General features: G+C 34.1%; 2 protein-coding genes across 3 annotated transcripts in view; both read right to left on the minus strand.

Annotated features, from left to right (window-relative positions):
- Positions 1 to 250: 250 nt before the first annotated feature.
- Positions 251 to 8,562, minus strand: LOC128670244 (beta-1,4-glucuronyltransferase 1-like). The gene is made up of 7 exons (XM_053745759.2): positions 8,442 to 8,562; positions 7,445 to 8,156; positions 4,638 to 4,797; positions 3,808 to 4,119; positions 3,182 to 3,314; positions 2,605 to 2,738; positions 251 to 1,364 (listed from the first exon to the last, which is right to left on the minus strand). The coding sequence occupies exons 2-7, from the start codon at positions 7,978 to 7,980 to the stop codon at positions 1,167 to 1,169; spliced, it is 1,473 nt and encodes a 490-aa protein (XP_053601734.1). The 5' UTR covers positions 7,981 to 8,156; positions 8,442 to 8,562; the 3' UTR covers positions 251 to 1,166.
- Positions 8,563 to 13,319: 4,757 nt separating this feature from the next.
- The window catches only part of LOC128669847 (beta-1,4-glucuronyltransferase 1-like), a 34,875-nt gene continuing 23,003 nt past the window's right edge, over positions 13,320 to 25,191 (minus strand). For both annotated transcript variants that reach the window (XM_053745014.1, XM_053745015.2), the window contains exons 3-7: positions 17,574 to 17,733; positions 16,605 to 16,916; positions 16,245 to 16,377; positions 14,672 to 14,805; positions 13,320 to 14,049 (exon numbers count right to left, since the gene is read on the minus strand). In XM_053745014.1, coding sequence (XP_053600989.1) covers positions 13,852 to 14,049; positions 14,672 to 14,805; positions 16,245 to 16,377; positions 16,605 to 16,916; positions 17,574 to 17,733 — 937 coding nt within the window. In that variant the 3' untranslated portion in view covers positions 13,320 to 13,851. The remainder of the gene's footprint in view (positions 14,050 to 14,671; positions 14,806 to 16,244; positions 16,378 to 16,604; positions 16,917 to 17,573; positions 17,734 to 25,191) is intronic.

Raw genomic sequence — 25,191 nt, forward strand, 5'->3', positions numbered from 1 at the left:
GTATTCTGAGAAATTGAATCTAAAACAACTTTTCTCCTTGCCATTTTGTCGGTATAGGTTAAGCAAGTTGAGAGGTCACTATAAAAAAAAGGGAATTTATTGGGATAAAATTATTGGCATATCAAATACGGAGAGTTCCACAGCATATGTAAAGGGCTTACATCTAATTAAGTAAATACAATTTTGGTAGTTTGCTGGTTAACACTGAAAGTATGAAAGGTATAGAACAGAATCTACGGAGAGAAATCAAATGCAAATTTTTAATAAAATCTATTTATATTGCATGTCTATAATTGCAATTGTGTATAGATATATTATTGCACTGAACCAAACTTATTCTAATATATAAAACACTTAAGTAATATCATGAAAATAGCATTGTAATTCGACTACTTATACGTAAATACACATATCAGTATTATTCAGTTGGTGTAACAATATTTTTTAGGAAACATCATTGCCCTCGGAATAAAATATATCCCTGACATTCATTGTCTGGTCGCTGCGTAGAAAAACGTTTAGAGTCATATATGTAAATCTCTATGTAGGCTAGGATAATATTATTACTTTTTGTTCCAAATCAAGAAAATAACTATACTCAAAATACATACATAAAACGTGCCTTTCAAAATTACAATCCATATAATAACGACCAGGGGGCTTACTATTATTTCAGGACCTAACTGATCTGCATCGCAAATCGTACCACCAAGTTGATTTGTTATACTATTTCAGTTGAACTGCGCTGCATTTGTAATATTTAAGATATATGTTTTTTTTTCTATATAACTGTTTGTTCTTGAATAACAACAAATAAAAATAAAATAAATTAGAAATTGTAAAAGAAGACCACCTGACACCTGGAGATGAGTATGAAGACTTAGATATATGGAGATGAAAACTTGAATATTTGGAGATCCAAGACCTGCGTGTTCTTCCGTTTTTAAACGTTACACAAACGACATTACCTAAATATGAGTGCATGTGATTTTTTACTTTATTGTCTAATCTATATTTTGTTAATACCACTTTATCAATTACTTCTTAAGTATAAATATAAGTTGTAAAAAACACAGCTGTAATCTATTTAGAAAGTATGATTCTAAGCAACTTTCATCATTTATGATTCCTCATTACTTTGAAGTCAAAGAATTTGATAACTCTCGTCACAGTATACATTCTTCCCTAGTGCCATAGAGTGATTCAATTTCATTCCTTATGACATTTCGTATCAGTTGGCTCTGTTGTCTGATTAAAGGTTCCCTTTTGCGGTCGGATTTATAATGCTTTATTCCAGGTTTGTGGACGAGGATAGCGTTGTTTAGGAGCATGAAGTCGTAATCCTTGAGACATAGGATGTAGTTCTGGAATCAAATATAAATTATGAAAAAAGGTTATCATGCACTCGGTCTAACAGAGAGAGACAGCGAGCACAGCATAATGTTTCCTTTGCTAGTAGTGCAACTCCTTTTCACAGCGGTAATATTAGCGTTAGTAAATGTTTATATTCCAGGCACTGCGGTTTTCAACAAAATATAATGTGATGTTTTATTCGTCAGTGGAATTCGCCAGTGGAAGGTTTAGGTGTATAATTTATTATGTTTTTACCCGAGCGAAGTCGGAACGGACCGCTAGTATATATTCCATATTAATACTAAAATTATAAAGAGATTAGATTAGTATTTTTGTTTATAGTGAATAAAAACTCAAAAAATTGGGCCGATTTTGATGAAATATGGTTTTATCGTTCCGGCTGCACCTAGGTGATAGTGTGATAGATAGCTAGCTGTATCGATAATGGCTAAACCTAGACACCTTAGCCGAGGATTATCTGATCACCTAGTTGTGTAGATCACCATTTGCGACCGGCTGCACTTAAGTCTAGCCACATTTCGGGGTTTAGCCATAACATCCTTGTGTACTTTTGTGGAGCTAAATACATATTATTTGTATTTGTATGGCACTGCCTGAGTGACTAGGGTATGTATCTCGATATTCGCATGGGAACGAAGCACCGGGATGCAGCTAGTTTATATTATAAAATTGTATATTGTATTTCGCAAAAATGTGGCTCGCGATAACGTAATATAATCCGGGCCACAACTTGAGCGATACTAAAACACTCGTACAAATACAACATTCATTCGGTAGACTGGTCGTGTATTTCGGTTACAGGTAAGTATTTTTTTATTTGTAAACAAGGTGTAACTTTAACTTTAAATAGGTACTACTTACACGAGAGGTACAAAATGCTGTGGATGTAACTAAATTCTTAGCTGTCCATCCAATGATGCGCAGGGTCCTCCTGGGTTTACGGACATAGGCTAGAGGATTTTATGTATGTGACGGAGTTGATAAATATCTTACTCAAGGAAAATAATGTAGGTTATTCATAAATATAATTTTTCAAAATACGGAGTAAGTAGAAGTGGAGCGAATTCATTCGAGTTTCGATCAATAGAAATGATCGATCAACAAAAGCAAGTGAGTGGACTAGATCTAATACTTTAACAGATGCTTGTTGCTAGATTTCATTATGCTTTGATTTCTTCCTGGAATTCCGATCGAGTTTGTAATCCCTAATTGTAATACATAAAATATTACCTGAGTCATCTTATCCATCTTGCCTTCCCAACTCAGTCGATCATCGTAGTGGGGATCCTGATGAGTTCCAATAAATATAGGTTCCCAATGGGCAGATTTACCATGTCGCTTCCCAACATGAAAAACATCCATTACTGCAATTTAATAAAAGAAAATGACCCTTGTATATATTGCTATATCGACGACGCCTTAGCATATATAAAATTTCTTGACCTTGGACACCGTTCTTTCGTTGAATTAAGTAAAAATGTACCAATGCACATTTTGACGTGAGTCATTTTTATCTCATGTTTATGTATATGATATAAGTTATATTTCAAGTTAGTATCCCATAAGTGTCGAACTTACTATGGGTTTAACTCCGATGTGATTCATGTAGCATCGTAACTAAATATGTAAAAAAACTACTTGTAAACTGAGGAGGATTCATTAACTAATATTTATAGCACTAGACATTAAAGCAGTGCCATATTTTATTTCGTTTGCCTTGAAATTAAACTGTAACATTATAGTAGCGGTAGCTTTTACCCGCGCCTTCGATGTTACAAAGTAAAGCAAAGTACATATTAAGGCTTACGCCCAGTTTCTTCCTCTTTCGACCACTGTCGTCCATTAGGCATGCTGTGGCAAGACGGACACATGAACTTGTGAAAAGATACAGCAGTTTTATTTTTCACCATCGCTTGGACCTCAGTTTTGCTCGATGGTGCCTGAAAAAATATTTTGATAATTAGGTATATACACAAATCAATGTCTATATATATATAGAATTTACAAACTTTGCAGTACACAATATAAAAATGTAAAATTTGATTTTGTTTTGATACGTAGTTTATTTAAGATAGTAGTATACTATCATAGACTACTAATATTAACACTCATACTAAAAGGATATAATCACCAAGAACTGAACTCTTCAGTCTATAGCAACAAAAAAGAAAAAAAAAACTGCGAATTGGGTATTGACATTATTTGCAGACGTTTTTAACTGGTCTTAATAAAATCTTCAGGTATCAAATTATTAGTTTGTAGACTTACTTACTAATAATATTACCATGTTACTGCAAATGCGAATATCATTATAAATACCTAATCAATAATTATAAATCTGCAATACAGTGACGCAATGATTGTACCATGTTTGTTACTGCAAATGAATATTTCTATTTTTAAATACCTACAATCTGGAATAGAGTGACTCACTTTTACATGGTCGGCAACTTCGAAAAGTGATATCGGGAATACTCTGGGTTTTCTGGAGGTATTCAAAGGTTTAGCGTTCCTCGCAATCATATTAAGGAATTTCTCCACAAGACCAGAGCTTGGATACAGCTCTACGTCGGATGACAAGAAAAAGTGTGTTAGGGCTGCGTCCCTGGCGACGTTCCGAGCTATATTCACCGGATAAATTAAGTTTTTGCGCCTTTTATAAGTTTTTTTTAATTTGACGTTAACGTACGGTGGCGTGTTTGGGCAATTAGGATCCGATTCCAGAAATTCTATTGGATCCTTAATCTGGAACAATATTAAGGAAGATTAATCTTGTTAAACAAATAATTTCTATGGTGAGAATTTTGTTTGCCTTTTAGATATTACGAATTAATATAATTCCAATTCGATAATTTTAGAGTTCATTTATATTATACCTAGTTAAACATAACCCCATAACCCTTTATAAATATATAGGGACAAATCAAACAGATAAACTCCAAATTCAATTCGAGACTTCTGTTATGAGATACTAACTCAACAATACCACATTTTATAATATGTACAAAATAAACTTAATTTGAAAAAGATTTAAATAGAATAATTTATATCTTGATCTATCTATCTAGGTATACATTATGGGCCTCCGATATAGCAGTACGGCATGATAATTCTTAATCCACAGAGGTCGTTTAAAGAGACAAATATAATAGAACTTCAAAATATCAATTATTTCACAAGAATGATGACAAAGAAGTACCTAATTTAAACAATTGATAAGTATATTGGAAATTTGGGAGGGAACTGTAAAATTCAATACTTACATTATCAGGGATGTGGTTATTCGGGAAGATGAGGTGAAAGGTGACGTACTTTCTGATGAGATTTGTCCCGAGACAGTCTCGGAGGTACCTGATGCTGTCCATAGTGGGGCCTATGTCGGTGCCGGGGGCGTGGATAGCTAAACTCACAGGTGCCAGCCATCTGCACACGAAAGGAAAATGCATTTTGATTTTTCATACATACATGTATGTTTGATCTGAATATTGTGTGGGAGATGCGAAGTCCCACTCGGTCGGAAAAAGATCAAAGTAATTATTTAGGTACTTCCCACTCAAAGGTAGGAACTGCTTGGTAGTAGTTTAGACCACTATTTAACTGAAAAGCGTGATACGTCCAAATTTCATCCAAATCAAATTTTGAGAGTCTCTAAAATTTTCTTTTATCATTGTAGTAAACATTATGGACTTAACTAAATGTGGCGAAGATAGAGTATATGGCCTGCAACGTTACAGACCCCCCGTTCGTACGTATACCTGGTCAAGCGCACGGACTAATTTAAATATCTACGGAACTGTACTATGGGCGTCCTGGGACATCAATGGCGACATCAAGGCTCGCAAAGCTACAGCGTGGGTAAAGTGGTGTCATCTGCAACCCCAAAATGTTGGTTAGGTTGAAAGGACAAATCGTCAAAGACCTTTCCTTTTATATGGCAATGAAGCGTGGCCGGTGCTCGAGGGGAAAAAAAGGGAGTTGCAAATCACGGAGATGACAATGCTCCGTTGGGTTTGTGGTGGTACCTACGCGGCGCGACCGCGTAAGGAACTCTGCAGCAGTCTCGCGGCAGTTTTCAGGTCCGTGACATAGCAGATACACTCCAGGAGTGCCGTTTACACTGGTACGGCCACGTATTGTGTAGGCCGGTAAAATAAAATGTCTGGCAGAGCTGACACTGGCAGACGGGGCGAACCCAAGAAATGCTGACTTGGTGTCGTCATGGATGATATGCTGCTAATGGCCTGACAACTCGAGATAGATCAAACATTATGGAACTTTTAGTATGATTTTATTTTAGATTTATGAAAAATGAAAAGTTTCTTGGAAACCGGATTGTATCTAGTGTAGTCATTAGATTACGACATAAGCTGACAAGGTTCGCCAACGATTAATTTTTTAACCTCTTTTTTTCCGTAATCAATTGAATATTATTATTTAAGTGCGTAATTCAATCATGCAACATTAATACATAATGTCTTGTTTACCAAATGGATAAACTAAACCAAGGAACTATATGCAATATTATAAACTCAATGATTCAACAAGTTATAAATTAATTTATAAAAAAAGAAAGTTTCTGATCAGCCAGTGACGCTCACGTGTTCCATTCTTTAAAATTCACATAGATGAAATAAATAAAGCTGTACCGAAATTATCGCTGGTGTCAATTTCTCAAAATTTCAGTTGTACTTTTTATTTAGTCGCAATTGAAAAGAGAAGTCAGTTTTATCAGCCCAATCGATCCCCTTATTAAAAATCTTTCGCATATTGTTGAATGGTTTTTAATTACATTTTACTGACAAACAATCGTGGGAGAAATTCTTCAAAATAATATGTATTGAAGATAAAATTTATGCAAACGCAAATGAGATTTCAATAAACGTTCTTTGTTATAGTTTAATTAAACATAACAAACATCTCGTGTGAGTTTAGGAAGAGATTCAAAAGTTTAAAAATAAACAAAACCCGTTTAATATTACTTAAACATTTCTATTTTTAATCAATAACGTATTTAAAGATGTTGTATATCTTTAAATACATTACGAATCTGCAATGTGGACTGTCTTTCTGCCAATCGGTTCCCGCGCATCGCGAAATCTATTTTATTCCAGAAAATTGTAGGGAAAATTCTAGGAAACTTAAATAATGAATTACTTTACACGAAATTTGGTATGAAGTTGTTGAACATTTTAAACATTTGAACAAACTTTGAATATTTTATATACTTTAATACCGAAACATTCGTGAGACTCCCGTAGGAATGTTAAATTATAAACTACTGGTCCGTTTACTTGGAATTGATTATAAAGATCTTATATACTTACCGGGTTAGTAAAACAAAATAATGCATATATTGGATTTTGGATCCCTGTGAGGGTGAATTAGGGGTTGCAAGTTTGTGCTGAACTTCGTCAATTTGAAGTACAACACATGAAATTTTAGTTTGAAATAGCATCCCTCGAAGCATTTTTACTGATAATGGGACTCAACAAGTTCCGGGAAACGGGATAAGATATGTTGTGGGAAATGGGGCGAGACACGTGACAGAACACGAGACACGTTGCTGAAAACTGGATGGGACACGTTGGCTGGAGGCAGTACGGGATGCGTTTGCATGAAACGGGATAGGATACGTTGTGGTAAATGGGACGGGACATATTGTGGTTTCCAACATGACATGTAGCGGAAAATGGAACTGAAATCAATATTGAACAAGAGACGGGAGATACGAAATTAAATAAAATAAATTACCAGTCCTGCAAAGTACGCAGTAAAAATTGAAATTTTACTTTGATTCTTTTCTGGAAATGGAAATTTCGGACTTAATAAATAAATTCAACACAACTGACCACAGAGAATTCTGGGTTTCGACGCTCTATGGCTTACATAAGTCACTGGAAAAGCGCTCAGATGTTATCAGTAAAATTATCGTTTTCTTAAAAGACCATTAAAAATCATGTAAAAAAAAATATTATAAGTATTTCGTTTTTGTAAGACAAATACGAGTATAGTTAAAATGGATCTCAATAGTCTGTATCGGGTACAGCTTAAAGCCACAATTACAACTTACCGTTTAACTAAAGGCTCGACGTTATCAAGGAATTCGTAACTGGCATGTGTTGCATAAGTTACAGTTTCGTAGCATTCCAGCGGCCCGTGCTCGGCGCGTACATAATTTTTCAGTACCCAGTAATCACGCCTCTGTAGATACTCCGGGAAGAAATCCCTATTATTGCAATGTAGCAATACCTTTAGTCGCAATTTCGCTTGTGATGTTAGAACGTTCTCTGCGTAAATATTTGATTTTTCATTTTTATTATCATCTTCAACTGAATCCTCATCCTCATCCGTATCTGAATTAGTTTCGCGCCGCTGTTTAGGTTTTCTAGCTTTTACTGCTGCAATAGACGCTGTTCTTGTTGTAGTTTCAAATATATATTTCTGAGCCCTAGTCACTTTGTTCTCTTCAGGATCATACAATGTTATGAACCACGTTTTGCCTTCGGAACTAGAATAGCTCCAGGTTACATCTAAGGGTGTATAAATATATACGACATAGATCACGACGCTGATTGGTAAAATATAGTATCTTCGGCTAGCCACCATTGTAAAAAGCAGGCACTTGCACGTTAAGTAACTACAATTGTTGGTCACGTCTTTGATCGCCTTCTAGGACCCTGTTTTCTTGCAGAGTCCTGTCAGTATCACAATATAGTATATTATAATTTGCCATTAATAGGAAGGCAATCCCCACGTGTTTCTCTTTTGTTATTAAAATATTGCTACAAAAAAATAGAAATAGAGAATAAATCGATCGTTTAAAAATATTTTTACGACATTGCTTTAAACATATTTTATAAAATACAGTGCGAAGGCAAAATCTTGGGATACTGATATAAGTTTAATCATAATTCGGTTTCGTTAGAAGTAAAGTCATTTTAATGTTCCTACTATAATTCGGAATTTATTGATATTGAAATATTTCCTATGTAATTAATCAATGTAACATATTTAGGCGAATGAATAAAATGTTAAAATTATAAAATAAAAATATAATATTTTCTTACAAATTGCAACTGCGTTGCAAGTTAGATAACTTATTGTGACACAGCGATAGAACGCCGCGCGTGGAGTGTTGATGCCGTCACGCAACGTACTGGCGCTTGCTGTGCTGGGACTTGCCTCGTGCGACTCCCGCCGTGTGATCGCTCTTTACTCCACTCGCATCATATTCAGCAGGGGCAGCCCTAGCTTATTCGATGCCAGGATTTGAGATGTAGCTTGTTGCCCACCTATAGTAGTAATTTTTTTAATGACGATTGTAACTTAAACCACGTGTGAATATAAGTAATCATAAAAAGTATTTAATTAAGTATTTAATTAGTTATGATCGTAATTTATATTTTTTTGAATTGCCGAAAACATGCTTTTATGATCTGACTTATCTACTATTTTGAGATTATTTACCATTTTAAATAATAGTTTATTATGTTTTTCCTTGATTTTGGATATACTCATCTTCTCTTACTCTGAATTTTCTTTTTTTACACTAACATTCTATATGAACTGCAGGGCCCCGCGTTACATGGCGCCCGGGTACGGTTCACTCTTTAAGGATTTCGTTCAACGAATATTAATTCGTTGGTTTCGTAATACAAAAGAAAAAAATCTGATAGAATCTCTTTTTTGTCAATCTGTTTGTGACTGAATTTTTCGCAGATTAGTTTTGGACTCGTGAAGGAACCTTTCTCACTACTGCGTTTGCTTGAAACCTACCTACCTATCTGACTCAGGTGTAGTCGTTTTCATCGACCACCACTTGTTTCCGGTGAAGGTATACATGGAAACTTGCACTCTGCTGTATGTGAAATGGAGAAGGCAACGGCAAAGCAATCCATTAATAGTGCCATGAAAATCGTTATGTGTGTTTCATTTCACGTAATGACCACGACCCTCAGCCACGAGGAATACGACTATGAAGAGAGACCATAGATTTAAAATATTTAAAAATAACTTGTTCTGTAAATATGACCTAGTCAATGTCTATTCACATTGACAATGAAAGGTCACGGCCATTCTATATTTCTCATACTCATAATATTGTATCAATCGATGTTTTTGCGGCAATTTGTAACACAACGGACCGTTAACATATATTACTGGATCGCGTCGCCAGACATTGTACATTACGAAGACAAGAGATCATCTACTGTTCTTATCAAAAGCCTACAACATTTTGCAGATAACTGTCGGTCTACAAATGGAGATGATGATACGAGTAATGAGCCGAGCTCAGAAAATAGCAAGCAAGGGCAAATTAAAGAGGAGAAAGGAGAAGGAACGACATCAGTAGAAGAAAGAAGAACACGTGTAGTGAGAAACTCAAGTAGTCCTCACTATGAATCGCAATTCATGCATGACTCCCACCAGCTGCCTGGCCCTGTCCCTCGGTACAGGCGATCTAACTGTACAAAACGTGAGAGATCTCTGCTATTGCTATTTGTAGGCGTGTTTGCTATGGCTTTAAGGTTTTAAATTATATTATCTTTATTCAGCTCCAATTTTTAAGAGATTGAATGGAGAGTAATGTGGAGTCCAGTTAGTTTGATTTAGTGGCAATACTAATCACTAGATAATTTCATAACTTATCCTTGCTTGGAATCACAATGGTGGACCATTGTGATTCCTGGTGAGATGTCTCCTCCAATGATCAAGCTTAATAACAAATAGTTATCCTCTATAGAATTTCTATCACTATTCTTTCACTCCTAATCCTGTTGTCTAAAGTTTTAAGGCTGGTTTGGAATTTTATTTCAATGTTTTTTATTATTTTGGATGCGTGGCCAAAGGATTAATAAATCTATCCAAACTATTCTGCGAGAAATACTTTGTAACTTTGATGAATATGATAATTATAATGTGAAGAAATACTACATCTAATATAAAAATAATCTCAAACCTGAATGTTATATTCTATCTTTGTACTTTAAGCTAAAGTATGTTTTGTCCCTATCGCACTATTCAAAATATGGTATTGACAGAATGAGACAAAACGTACTTTTGCCGTATACTTTATCTTTCTTATTAATAATAAGGTGACAATTTATTTATCTATTAAATGCAAATAATATTGTAAAAAGATGATATACCACCAGATATCAATTTAATGTTCTTATATCTGTGTGATGTATTGTTTATATGCTACGATTATGGAATTAGTAGGTACTTCGCGAAGTACTTATTAAATCCATGGCTACGATATCAAAGAGAATGTAGTCGGTTTCGTAATGGACTTATTAGTATTAGGACATATCTAGAACCATAACGTCAGTCGCAAGATTAAACGTCAAACATGAAGAGGCAGTTGTCCAATCCACATGTGTTAATTTTTTTAATTATTTTGCATCACAATGCTCTGTTTTTACGACAACTTTTAATAAATCGGGTTGCCAATGTTTATCATCGTATAGTGTTTCCAGCTGCCGGGTATCAAGACTCTTTAATAAAACCATCAGTATGTACTTCGGGGATGATTTCTGTTTATAATCAAACAATATGTCACAGAATTTCTCTTTTCAACTTAAGAGATAGTATGCTGCTTTCAAATGGAAACAGAGATAAGGGAAGTGGGGATAGAGATGAATCTGAAGAAAACGATCCGGAACCAACTCAAAAACCAGAGAATACTCAAAAAGAAATACCTAATGATCCTCATCCCAGTCAAACGCGCGACCAGGCGTTCTATGACTATCATAAATTTGGGGATTGGACAAAACCTCCAGAGAATCTCTACAACTACCCTCCTACTCCTAGCCCTGAACCCGATCGTTCCCGAACTGCTATTTTGCAGTTTTCTTTCAGTTTATTAGTCTTGTGTCTTATTATGGTAAGCTATATACTATGAAAGTTAATACATATAATTTTTTTTAAATAAAACAGTCGAGTAAATTGATTTCTATTTATTTTTTGACAGAGTACAAGTTTGCCTGGAAATTTCATTAAATCGTTTATATAAAAATTATCATCTAATTACATAAATACTTCGTAAATGATCACATTGAGGGACTTTATATCATATTGCAATTAAAAACTAGAGGCACATTGTACCGAAGAGTGTAAACTCACCACATGCGTTCACCGAAACCAAAACCCAAAATATTAACTTATATAACACTAATTACATCAACTTATTCTCAATATATAATACACTAATCGAAGCCAGAATATGTTTTTATGAAAAATGAGTGTGAATTTAATAAAGTCAAGATTTTAATAATTTTATTAAATGGTTTTTCGATTCGCTGGAATGAGAAAAGAATTACAATATATAGAATATTGATCTAGGTATGGGTTGTGAAGAACTAATTATGAGTAAGTGACTAATTATACGGTAAGCCTTTGCCCAGCAGTGGGACACTACCGTCTAATCAAAAAAGTATAGTTACTTTAAATGGTTTATTACAATAGATTAATATAAATTTATACGAGTTATAAATTATCTAGAAGAGGAATTAAAAATCAAGAATAAATATTTAAATTTTCAATTAACTTTACTGAAGTAAAGTTACACAATAAAAATATATATAAATGTCTATACAAATTAGATTTATGTATGAATATTTTACCCTTACATATTATGTAGGCAACCGATCTGTAGGCACCATTCCACATCAATCAAATCATACATAAATCATATATTATAGAAATCGAATCTAACATTTATTATAATACTTATATCCTATTATATCCTATATTCGAACGTGGTAAGTTTATCACTCATTACATTATATTCATATATAAGTATATAGTATCATTACGCTAACGTTATTAACATAATCACTATATTCAGATAAACCAACATAAGTGTAAAATTAAATTTAACCAAATTTAACAAAATTAAAAATGAATACTCTCGCATTGATGGTACCGTACGAGAGATGGGTTTAGAAATAAAAATATACATTCAGTATTATTCCATTTTCTTCCTAAAAAGTTCGTAAATGGAATAAACTGGTAATATACGAGGTATAAACCCATGCAACTATATGATCCGTACTAAAGATTATTTTAGATTCAAGAGAGTAATATTACACACATTTAGTTTTTTCCGTTTTAAGTACGGAACCCTGAAATAAAAGGATATATTTTCCTTTATTCGAAAATAGGTTTTTCAACTAAATAGAAATTGTTCAATCGTTCTTCGTCCTCAAAATACACGCCCTCCATATATTAGCAAATGCTTATATCTATATAGGGAGGTTATGCTTCACTTGAACTTAATAAGACCATAGTACAGTACACAGTAAATCACTAGACGCACAATTATAATAAATTATTGGAAATAAATCATAATAATTTTGATTAAGACTAAATTAACATAATAAATATATTTATATTAAATTATTCCACGATATGTTTTATATTGTATATTCTAAAAGCAAAAAAACATGTAATTTTGCTCAGTTACTTTCAAGAGCAAAGTGCTAAAGATAGTTTAAGTTGAAATGATTCGCGCTTCACGCATACTATAATTAACTTGGTGAAAATTGCTTTAATAGAGCGCTTCATTTCAACCTTGGCAAGCCTAAAAATTAAAATAAAATATATACGATTTAGATACAGCTGTGGTAGAAATTTTACGACACATATGATAAATCGCACCATTGCCCTATTTATCAAAATGGTACGTATCGTATATTGTTAGGTTGAACGTCCACTTATCAATTCATGTTACCAAGTAGACAATTCATATCGACGTCAGAAATTGTGACGTTTTATGGGTAGAGGTACTTTATGGACATTTATTTTTGTATGTGTTTTTATGTTTGAGCAGAATAGTTTTTGAGTTGGTGATAAGAAATTTGCGTGACTAAAAATCGTCAATAAGATATCTTAACTCGTGGAAGGTCATAATTGATGAGCACAAAACCATTTTTTCAATGTAGAATGTAGGTAAACCCTAAAATTGATGTATATGAGTATATGTATGGGCCATATGAGTCGTTAAAAATGGGATGGGGCATTTTTATCATAGATATTAATACCAATTTACAATATCATCGTCATTTTAAAGTGAAAAATATAAGTCTTGTAAAATGAAATGTAAATCTTAGATAATAAGTACCTAAACAAGTTTCTGTATATACTTATTCGAATCGTAAATAAGGCCACGTTTTCATTAGTTTCAGCATTACAAATTTTTATATAAAAATACTTATATTACAAACATTAAAACACATTTCCCGTGGATAAAAAACAATCACATTTTTGACCGATTTTGTTAATTTTATTTTGTTTATCTTCAATCAATTCTTGTATATAATTATGATAACAAGAAAATCACGGTAGTAGTTGACGTTATATCTAATTAAATATTCAGTTTGATATGTTTCATTCTAATCTGGAAAAATATAAAAACGATGACTTTCACCCTGTTTTCGATAGTCTAGCAAATATTTTAATAACATTCGGTTTTCGTCACAGAGCGCAACCAGTCTTGGTGCCAAAAAGTTTACGAAGTTCAGGCATTATCACATTTTTTACAAAAAAGGTTTGTTTCGAAGCGAGGTATTCTCTTCTGGTGTCCTTTTTATAATGCTTTATTCCAGGTTTGTGGATGAGGAAAGCGTTGTTAAGAATCATGAAGTCGTAATTCTTGACGCAGAGGATGTAGCCCTGAAAGCAAACAGGCTATTTTTGTACGCGAACTCCGACCACAATTAAAACATTAAAATGTATGTGGACTTGTGGAGTGAGCAGAAAACAAAAATACAAAACTTTAATCTAATTCTGTAGTTTGCTCGTGTCTTCCGGGCATATCGTATATCTAAACTATCTTGGAAGCTCTGAAATATGATTTTCAATTCGTTATAATTATTAATTATTTATACTACTTTCACGCAATCAATACAATCTTACTGGACGGATCGTTATGAAATTTGGTACACGGGTAGAATATAACCTGAAATAATACATAGGGTACTTTTTATTCCGAAATTCCCACGGAAGCAAACCTTTGGGGCGCAGCTAACATAAAAATTAGTACCAATGTTGATTAGTAATAATAGTCGGCTACGAAAAAATATTTTTATTGCAACTGAAGGTGATTTTGTGAGACTCTTCTCTTTCAATGGCCTTTTATTTCGTTTAATAAAACAAATGGAATGTATTTATTGTAGTCAGGTTCTTTGTATATAATTTAGTTATATGAAGTAATGGCACTATCTCTCGCAGGTTCATTCAGAATCATTAAAATATAATTAATTTATACTAGAAAAAATATGAGTCCAGGCAATACCTGCGTCATTTTATCCTTCTTGCCCTCCCAACTCAGCCGGTCGTCGTAGTGGGGATCCTGATGAGTTCCGATAAATATAGGTTCCCAATGAACGTATTTGCCTTCTCGTTTCCCAATATGAAAAACATCCATTTCTGCAAAATAAAATTGCAAAATTATTAGGTTTTTAGATCGATATTGACTTTATAGTTATCATTTCTTTTTTATAACTACAAATTCAAATTTTCCCAGAAATAACTATCAAAAATATAGCGTGGACCGAGCAAACACGAGTTTGCTATTCATTATGCGATTTTGCATTATACACATTCTAATCCTATTCTATCAATATTTAAAATAAAATATAAAAGTTTGTTAGCTCTTAACGCTTTATGTAGTCAACCAATGTTCTTGAAATTCAGCTTTATACCTAACTAGGAGTACAGACAAGGAGTACCGAATGAGGAAGTAAACTATGGAGAAGGATATGGCCTAATGTCCCCGCGGGAAATTGACGCAAAATAATAATAATTAATCATCAAATTATAAACTTCTAAATTATTGTTGGAATCCCACAATCAGACCACTGCAGTTTGGTACTAGACAAAAACAAAATGCAAATAATCTAATTTCGAAAAAAGTAGGTTATACCTAACAATCACAGATCCAATACTACTCTTGTATAATTTCGCCTTCGACATTACGGAAATTACGCAAGAACATCGTTAGTGGCAATCCCTGTTATGCTGGAGCAGAAAGTTTATGATTCTGCAAATTGGCGTAGAAGTCGGAGCCGGTATCCGGTAGTCTGGGAATGGGTGGGCAAGGCGCGGTCATTGAACCATAATACGCAATTAGAATGCCCCATACGACGGCCACGGCACTACACACGGCATAAATAGCTCACGATACTAAAAGCAAGGAGATTAATTGCCGATGCAGCAAGACGACGACGCGATGGCTGCAAAAGTGAACTAACAAAGTACAAATCGAATCGGGAACTTTCCAATTTATTTAGATTATAATCTCAAATTTATAAAGTCAAAGTAGTAAAGTGATGTGTAATGTAAATAAAATCGAAACAACTTATGATTGAATTTATATTGTACATGATCTAACTGCTTCACTTCCTCATAAATTATTAGGAATAGTCTTCAAATGAACATCATTAAGAACGGTACTCGGGTACTATACTGAATATCGCTTAATTTCCTATAAAGTAACGTGACCTATAAAGTGGAATTTGATATCATATACTTGGGCTTTGTTTCTCTATAATCTATGAAAATAATTGTAAGTTTATTCAATCAAAAGCTAGAAGAACATAGGCATTCTTAAGTGCAGTAGGTATTTACCTATTGCATATATTTTCGCAAAAACTATTTCAAAAGAGAATCTTATGGCTGCTTATCGTTGAGACTGTAATTGATATAAGAACTATATTGCATGTATATTACTTTACTAGAGATTTTATATAATGTTTCCTTTTTTTTGTTGAACTCTCTGTAGGTAGGTAAATTCAATTGGCGGTTTTTTTCTCACAAAACCTTAACAAATGGGTTGCGATCAATAAAGACTAAACAACGAGACTTACGCGATGTTTCCGGTGCCTTCATCCATTGTTGTCCCTGAGGTAGGTTGTGACAAGTCTGACAGACGAACTTGTGGAAAGGTATGGCGATTTTCTTCTCTAACATTGCCTGGAGCTCCGTTTTGGTTGATGGCACCTGAAAATATAGAATTGATCATGAGTGTGAAGTGAGTGGTGATTTATATCCAAATTGTCTAAATACATACAAATATTATAGAAATTACATTAGCGAAATTAATATTAAAAGCTGCACTGCATGGTCTTTTAAGGTTTAATATAGTTAGTAGATCAGTTTTAGGGAAGAAATTGGGAAATACTGGACCATTTCTGACTATTACTTCCCGAAATGAAAAAAATACTCACTTGGACATTGGCTGCGACTTCGAAGAGGCTTATAGGAAATACTCTAGGGTTCGTGGACTTATTCAATGGGCTAGCGTTTCTCGCAATCATGTTAAGAAATTTTGGAACCAGATTGGGGCTCGGATAAAGCTCTATGTCAGACGGCAAGATAAAGTGTGTCAAGGCCGCGTCTCTGGCAATGTTTCGAGCCACATTCACCGGGTACAATATTTTCTTCTGCTTCATGTAAGTGTCGCTCACGTTTACATTCATGTACGGAGGCGAAAGGGTGCAGTTGTAGGATGTCGCCAGAAATTTACTTGGGTCCGGAATCTGAAACGTAAAAGTTACCATAATAAAACAAATGTAAATGAACAAAGGCTACCAAGAAGGCATTCTGAATAGCCTATTTGGCAAAACCCATTTCATTCATTTTACTTACATGGTGAAAGAGCTTGAGCTTGTGTTTTGTTAGAGTTCATACAATGCTCCTTAAGTTTCTTAATTTTAGCTTTGATGGCTTGCACTGATGAATGAATTGTAGCTTTGGGATATGTACACGAAAAAAGCTTCCCCATATGATGTACATAGGGCGTACCCTGGGCAACAATCTGCGTGGATGGTCTAGTAGGTAACGCAGATTAGATGAACCTTTCACCACGATATAGCTTTCAAAAATAAACGGCACTTTTCAGCCAAAAAATGAGTTCTATGTAAAATGGTTAAATCTAATAAACATCTTTTCTTTCTCTTTCTTTCTTTCATTTAGCCATTGCCTTCTCCATTTCACATGCTAGTGGATAAATCATCAACTAATCTAGGTTTTGTGAGGATGTTTCCATTCACTGGGAGTAATGGAAGGTCTATGAAAACTCCCATATATTAGTCAGATTCTTATACAAACTTGTGTGGCAGGTATAGTACCTGTTTGAAGATAGGACCTTATGGTTCACAATTTTATATAATTAACAAAGAAAGTATAATACTCACATTTTCAGGAATGTGCTTATTTGGGATGAAGATGTGGAAGGTGACGTACTGCTTGATGACGTCTGTGCTGAGACAGTCTCGGAGGTACCTGATGCTATCCACGGTGGGGGCCAAGTCTGTGCCGGGGGCGTGGATAGCTAAACTCACCGGTGCCAGCCATCTGAAACAAAAGGAAAATGCAAACTAAACAATATGTAAGTACCAATACGTTATATTAGGTTAGACAATCTGAATAAAAGATAATTCATAAATAACATAAACCCATGGAATCAGTAGGTATCCTGGATAACCTTATTATTTCTCGAAGTCTAATTTAGAAAGAGATTCTATTCCAAAAAAATTGAAATGAATATTTGCATTTTAGTAGTGAAATTCTTTTTACAAGCTTTCTGTAAGATTTTTTCTTACTTTTCTATACAGACTTTTTTCTTTTCTATCTACAGATATGACAAAAAGTAAAGAAATCAAATCTTGAAAACTTCCACGTCATTTCATTTCTCGATGCTCGGACAAAGAATCGGCTCCCAACGCGGGAAATCCTCAAAGGCTTATTGTACGGACGGACATGATTTTTATTATGTCACGACAATAAAAGCTTGTGTCTTCTAATTTTTCTATAAAATTTTAGATGTTTTATTCATTTATGGAGTCCACATTGGTTCTACTGGAATAATTTGGTAATTAAATTCGATCAATAAAATGGCCTTTGCACAAGGGGATGCCTTTTTGCGTGACTAGAGACATTCATGGTCTCCCCATAAGCTAACCGTTTAGCACCAATAACTAGAAAACTGTTTTTGTTATTAAAAAATAAGGTTTTTATATAAAAAAGTAGTAGTACTATTGCTTTTTATATATTTTAGCTACATATAAAAAATATAGAGAATATCTACATATGAAAATAAAATGATAGAGATTTGGATAGAGCTTGTTATTGTGGCGTGTGATTCCGCCCTAAAATCTCCTAAAAAGGACCACTCCATATCCTCCCGTGGATTTCGTTTGAGGCGAATAAGAGTCTCTTCCCAAGTAGCATTCCCAAGGAGAATAGATATCATGTAAAATCACATCCGAATCTTTTGTAGGCTGAATCCGGGCTTCTTGGAATGAACAAACAGCACGCGAAGATGATATAGAGAATGCTTTGTTTTCTCTTTTTTTATGTACATAAATGCTTATACTTTAAATTTTTTTTTTTGTGAGTAGACTTTAGTTTGGTTGGCCAAGAATATGTTCTTGTTCTTACTCATAATACTTAAATATTCTCTTCTTTTTTTATTGACCATGTTTTTTATAAAGAGGTGTGTATGGTACATGATTAAAAAGAAAATAATGACCTTATAAAATTGGTTAATTATAATTGATCAATCAATCATGGGTTCTTTCAAAGTGCTATAGAGTGCGCAAATGCGGGGCGGTGCGGGGCGTCACAAAAGGCAGGCTAGGCGTGGTGTATACCAACTATGGCGTTTTTAGGTCACGAAACCCACGGTGGCGGTATCACGTGACATTTCGTATTTACCACGGAGGGTTGGTAATTGGCATTGGGAAAGTTTCACTTTGATGTTGCCATAGTATACCTGCAGCCAGTCCTAGGACATAAACCTATCTTATTATGTTTAATAATGGAACGCACGAGTTATCAGTTCGGTTCGTCTTGCTAAGAAATCTTAGCAAGACGAACCGAACGAGTTTCTGAACAGCCAGTATCAATTACAAATGTAATTGATACTGGCTGTTCAAAAACTCACAATACCGTAACATTTTCTTTTTTTATTCGTGTATTTGTATTCTCAATAATGTGAAATTGTTCGAGATCAGAAAATTATCCTAACATGTTCTATTTTTAAAATTTACTTTTGCTCTCTCCACGCCAGAAATATCTATGCAATTTTCCGACCTAGAGTCGGAATTCGCATCTTCCACCTTCACTGCTTTCCTAGTAGGTATGTTTGGGTTATTTTGCATCATTACAAAATAAATGTCTAATAATTTCATGATGAAAGGTGCATTGATTGAAAAGGGAAAAAGAACAAAGATTCATCTATTCCGCTCTATGAATATCTCATCATAGTTGTGACATAACTTGAGACGTAGACATTGCACTATAATTACACAATAAAATTGTTCAAATGTCAGTGGGTTTATATCGAGAACGATGATACGATAAAAAAGAATTCCTTGGCGATGACCTGGATAAATATTACCCGCATAGAGTAGGCATTAGATTGTAAGTATGCACTGCAATCATGAGAAAATTGTTGTTTACAATGACATTTTGATTGTTTGTCTAGGTAAGCTATTTATAAGATTTATATGAGAGTTGTGTTTTGTAGTAAGTACTCTTTATACTTATTATATTAAATGCCAGCTTCTCAGAATGTCTTCGTTATAATATTATAAAGAAAACGATTTAAGTCTCATAACCATAGCACTCACCTGCTAACCTTGAATCGAGAAGTGTACCTCATTACATTGTTATACCACTAACGTAATGAAGGTGGATAAAGGCTTTAACAAAAATGTTAGAAAACTATGTATTTCATAATCAAAATGTACCATATTTAAGAAAACTTGAAATGACAATGAAATCAAAAACAGTGATATTTTTATAACCTATTTAAAAATTATGCAAAGATTTATCTAGAGTTTTATTAAACTTTCTAGTACAGTTTCGTAGAACATTCGGCGATCGAAAGGGGAGTTAATTCGAGAGGGTGCGAGCGCGACAGTCTGGTGCGGTCTGGTGTTATGTCTATGCTTTGTTTACGTCACTGTAGTAGTTAATAAAGTTTATTAATACAAGTAACTGGGTAATATAGTTTTTGATTGAATTTTTATAAATATGAGAACAACATTTTGTAGATAAGCGTACTTAAACTTGTAATTTTTTTAAGGCTTGATGCAAATAACCCATACATCCGTATGGCTTTAGGGCAAGATTTGAATGTTCGAAAATAAAAAATATGTTTTAATGAATCGTGGCATACTAAATAACTACTCTTTGCCCCGGGATAGTGACTACGAACCAAAGATTAACAAAAAACTAGAAACATACAAAAAATAATTAACTCGTGTAATAATTTATACGCGTAAACCTCTGAACGTATGAGTTAAATAAATCAATTTGTTACTAAATACTAACGCGCCGTGGTACTGCAGTACAATTCAGTGCAAGTATTTTGATCGGTGTCAACGGGCACCCTTGTAAGTATACCTATAGCATAGGAGCAACAATCAAATTCATTTGGGTGTCTGGGGTTCTGTTAGATCAATAATTGTAACTATAGTGCTATAGGTACATAGAGAATTAATAAAATTCTGCTCTTGGATGACTTATATGTAAAAAAAATATGTATTAAGTATGAATTTATTTACCTTGATCAAGTTTTTCTAATATTTTTTGTGTTTCGGCTGTGGAGGTTAGCTCCAAAAAAAAGTATTCCGCTTTTTGCATAGCAGCTTAGTTTTTATTGGTCAATGTGCACTATATACAATCCAACAGTAAATCAACCATCCGAAATAAAAATTTATAAAATATATAATATATAAAGCTTATCTAAATATAACAGTAACTAAAATATATGCACAGGTGAATGTATTTAAAACTTTTGAAATATAATTGGGTCACAACGATCAAAAGAATTATGAGAGGTAATATATTATAGTCATGTAATGAATCTACTCGTACAAAGGTCAGTGAGGTAGGTATGTTTAAGCTTTTTGGCTTATTGGCATACAGAAGTCAATTGCCTCACAAATAAATTGTACGGTAGCTAAATGCGTGAATGCCAATTAACTAGACAGACATATAATTCCTTTTAGGTCATGCTGTGAATCTTAGTTATTCTTTATCTTTATACATAAGATAATACTCGATGTATCGAATAACGAAACGTACTTTGAGCAACATTCGACTTCTATTAGATTTGTAAGCCGCATAATAACTTTGGTAAGTACAAAATACATTAGTTGACTCTCGGTTTATAAGTGCTGGTTCGTGGATGATGTTTGTTAGGCATATCGGTTTGTTTATTTTGCTATAAAATGTTTTTGTTGAAAGAATCCTTATTATCATACGGCATTCCAGCGATTTAAATCCGCATCTGTAACCAGATGTTGGGCATGGCGTCGCAATTATTAGTAATGGAATTCTTGAGCCATAAACTTAATTTCGACCTACATATGACCGCAGTCGCAATGTGGATAACAGTATAGATGCAGTGAAGTCTAGTGAGGTGCACTTGCATGCCGTACATCTGGGTTTACCGCAAGTGAGAGCGCATCGTGACTTTAACACCTGTTTAGATTGAGAAAGACAACATTATCTGTCCGTAATATTCCTGGCTGCATTCTCGGCTGTGCACGTTAATACAACGTTCGTTTCTAAAATACTTAAACCTAATTTTTTTATGTTTTAATTTGATATGGTTGGTATGTCCAAATTTCCAAAATTCTGTCTGACGTCAACCCTCTTTGCCTGTTGTTGCTACTGTTGTTAACTGTCTCATCTTCACGTGTTCGCGGTTGCACCCGCTGTGATCCCCGAAACCCGGGGACCACATAAAAACAAACATTGCAATTTTGAAGTGTCTGTTAAGCCATATAAGTAAAGTTTTATGTTTATTATTGGATTGCGCATATAATTAGCTTTACGATGCATATGTTCCATGGTAATCAAAATTACAGTTAGCATCGTTTAACGTGCAAGTAACAAGTAACGTTGTATCGGTCTAGAGCCCACTGGACCTCGATAATTCAACCCTATGTTCAACCTCCCAACATAATTAGGGTAGGTACTCGATACCCAATGAACCTAGAAAATGTTTATCTTAATCTTATGTTGATAAGGATTAAACTAAGATGACAAGCTAATTCCAATAAAATTCTTATTATTGGCATGCATTTGGTATAATTTTCTTTAAGAAGGTCGAATGTGCTCTGGTAATTTGCCCAATCGACACTTTTTGCTTTCGGGTCGAATCATGAAGATCCAATAGGCAAGTTGTGTCTGTGCAATTATCTGATTTGAGGCGATTGCAATAAACTTCGAAAGTAATGGCTTCCTGCATTCTAAAATCAATCATGTATATTTTCAGGTAACGTTTCATCATTAGCAATCGTAATGGCACGTACAACGGTCGACCTACAATTGCGTTCATTAAAATAAAATACAGTTCAATTTCGAGCCATCTTGGCTCTCATTATTCAATGTCAAAGCTCACGCGAACCACTCCTTAGTTTTCGTCTAGCGGTGTGTGATATAATTTAGTAATGGAAATTGTATTATCTTTAAAGAATTAAGAATTTTTAAAGAAATGAAAAGAGGTTTTAAAAATATAACAATGTCTACAGCAAAAAAAAAATTTAAGCATACAAACAATACAAATTGACCGATCAGCTGACCGAACTTAGAAACTAAAAAGTCAAATATTTTAAGTTCATAAATAACTTTCATAATATTTTGTAAGTTGAAAATTTTGCTGACGTTTAAAAAGTCACTCAAATAAAATGGAAAGAAATATGAAGCTATGTTTTTAAAACACACATTTGGGATTTGTGGTGTATTTCAAAATATATATTTAATTTATTTTATAGTGAGACTCGTCACGTCAGGTTATAGAATATCACATCATTTGTGTAGTTCATATCAAATTTGGTGCCAGGCACGTATTATTCTGTATAGGTTCGTCACTGTTGTTTGTGGGGTTACCAACACCCGTTTAATTATTTTATGTAAATTATTTTGGTTTTTAAACTTCAATAATTTATTCATGAAATATTTTGGGGATTTTGATTATTTGTTCTTAGAACTGTGGAGGAAGATGCAATGAATGTATTCTCAGTCTTCGTTCTTAAAGTATTCTTATCGCTATCTTTTATAAAATCACCTTTTTTAAATTGTAATTATCATCATTGCAGCATTTTTCTGTCTAATGTCATTTATCATTAGGTCTACTATCTGCCGATCTTTCTTGGCCTAGTTTTAGTTTTGACGACCTCGGTGGCGCAGTGGTAAGGTTCTAGCCACTGAACCGAGAGGTCCCGGGTTCGATCCTCGGTCGGGTCATGATGGAAAATGATCTTTTTCTGATTGGCCCGGGTCTTGGATGTTTATCTATTTATTCTATATGTATTTGTTATAAAATATAGTATCGTTGAGTTAGTATCCCATAACACAAGTCTCGAACTTACTTTGGGGCTAGCTCAATCTGTGTGATTTGTCCTAATATATTTATTTATTTATTATTTATTTATTTATTTTATACATCTTTTCATCACTCTGACGACGTGCCTCGTTTGGTCATAAAGGAACTATTAAAAATGCTTGAAGCTAAGTTTATTATAACCACTACCTTAAATATTACGTACATTATTACCCTGCCTTGATACATAATACTCTTCGCTATAGGTGCAAACAACAGGCAAGTGCTGGATTAAATGATAACAAAGATCAATTGAATCAAATGACGTCGTGCACGTGGCTACGTCGTGAGTAGTGAACTAAACAGGTTTCTTCACTCAGATCTAATAGGTAACATAGGGTTGCCAAGTCGCCAAACCGGACAGATCAGCCAGCTCGGCCGAACTTTTTTAGTATTAATACGAAAAAACAATTGTATAAGAACCTAAAATCGCAGGCCAAATGTACGTTATTAATAAATAATAAGTCAAATTAAATCATTAGTCAAAATTAAATACCAACTCAGCTTTCGTTCGATAGGAAGACTCGACTTGTGAAGTGACTATGATTCAAGTGAAAAAGCCTAACAAAAGCAGGACCAGCCGGGCACTTGGTCTGAAACGCAATCTAAAAGCTTAATTATGTCCGGCTTTATCCGGACGCCTGGCAACCCTATACCCCCAGGTACCCCACGTAGAGCACCTATCATCTTGCGTCAATGGGATTAGGACTTTATTGCATGTGATTATGATCTAGATTGTGTCATTGTGTGCGTTATTGTCACGTCAGGCGGAAGGTAAGATATAACAACACCTCAAGGCTCTTAAACTCTTGGTGAAAATTACAGACTTGCTGATAAATGTTTCCATGCTGATCTGGTGCGTCTCCTTCCGGGCATATTGTAATAGCCAATGGAGGATAAGGCTTAGTATAACAACGTGTCACCATACAGCTAAATGTGGCCTTCGAGTTTCGTAACTCTTGGCTCTGTCGTCTAATGTCATAACGTTAAAAAACGTCAATATCTGCAAGATCATCTTTTACGATATTAAATCAACATAATTTCTGAAATGTGTACTAATTTAATACGTCTGGTTCACCTGTTTACATAACGCACTTTATGCTATTTTCGTAATAAAATTGCTGTAAGCGGGCTGTCTCGTAGCTACATACAATGTTATTGACAACATAATGAATTCATTTGAATATGAAATAACAAAATTACATGTTTTTTGCGGAAATTCTTATTTCTTGCATATACGTAAACTGTTTTTGGAAAAAGTCAATAATCTCTTAGCATGATGCGACTGAGTACCTAATAATACTCACGTTTTTATGTTAATACCTATATTGCTTTTTAAGCATTTTTTAAACTATAAAGTCCTTTACTTAAGTATCTATCTGTGTATGTTTATCTTTTGCGAAGGGAAAGTG

Source organism: Plodia interpunctella, chromosome 5, assembly GCF_027563975.2.
Source record: "Plodia interpunctella isolate USDA-ARS_2022_Savannah chromosome 5, ilPloInte3.2, whole genome shotgun sequence".
Classification (NCBI taxonomy): domain Eukaryota; kingdom Metazoa; phylum Arthropoda; class Insecta; order Lepidoptera; family Pyralidae; genus Plodia; species Plodia interpunctella.

Bases quoted from the DNA above. Each gene is read 5' to 3' on its own strand.
- LOC128670244 (XM_053745759.2), bottom strand. From the start codon at position 7,980: ATGGTGGCTAGCCGAAGATACTATATTTTACCAATCAGCGTCGTGATC. The intron at 4,798-7,444 runs GTAAGTTGTAAT...TTTCGTGTGCAG, and splicing joins GTCGAGCCTTTAGTTAAACG to ATGGCTGGCACCTGTGAGTT. The intron at 4,120-4,637 runs GTAAGTATTGAA...ATATTGTTCCAG, and splicing joins ATAACCACATCCCTGATAAT to ATTAAGGATCCAATAGAATT.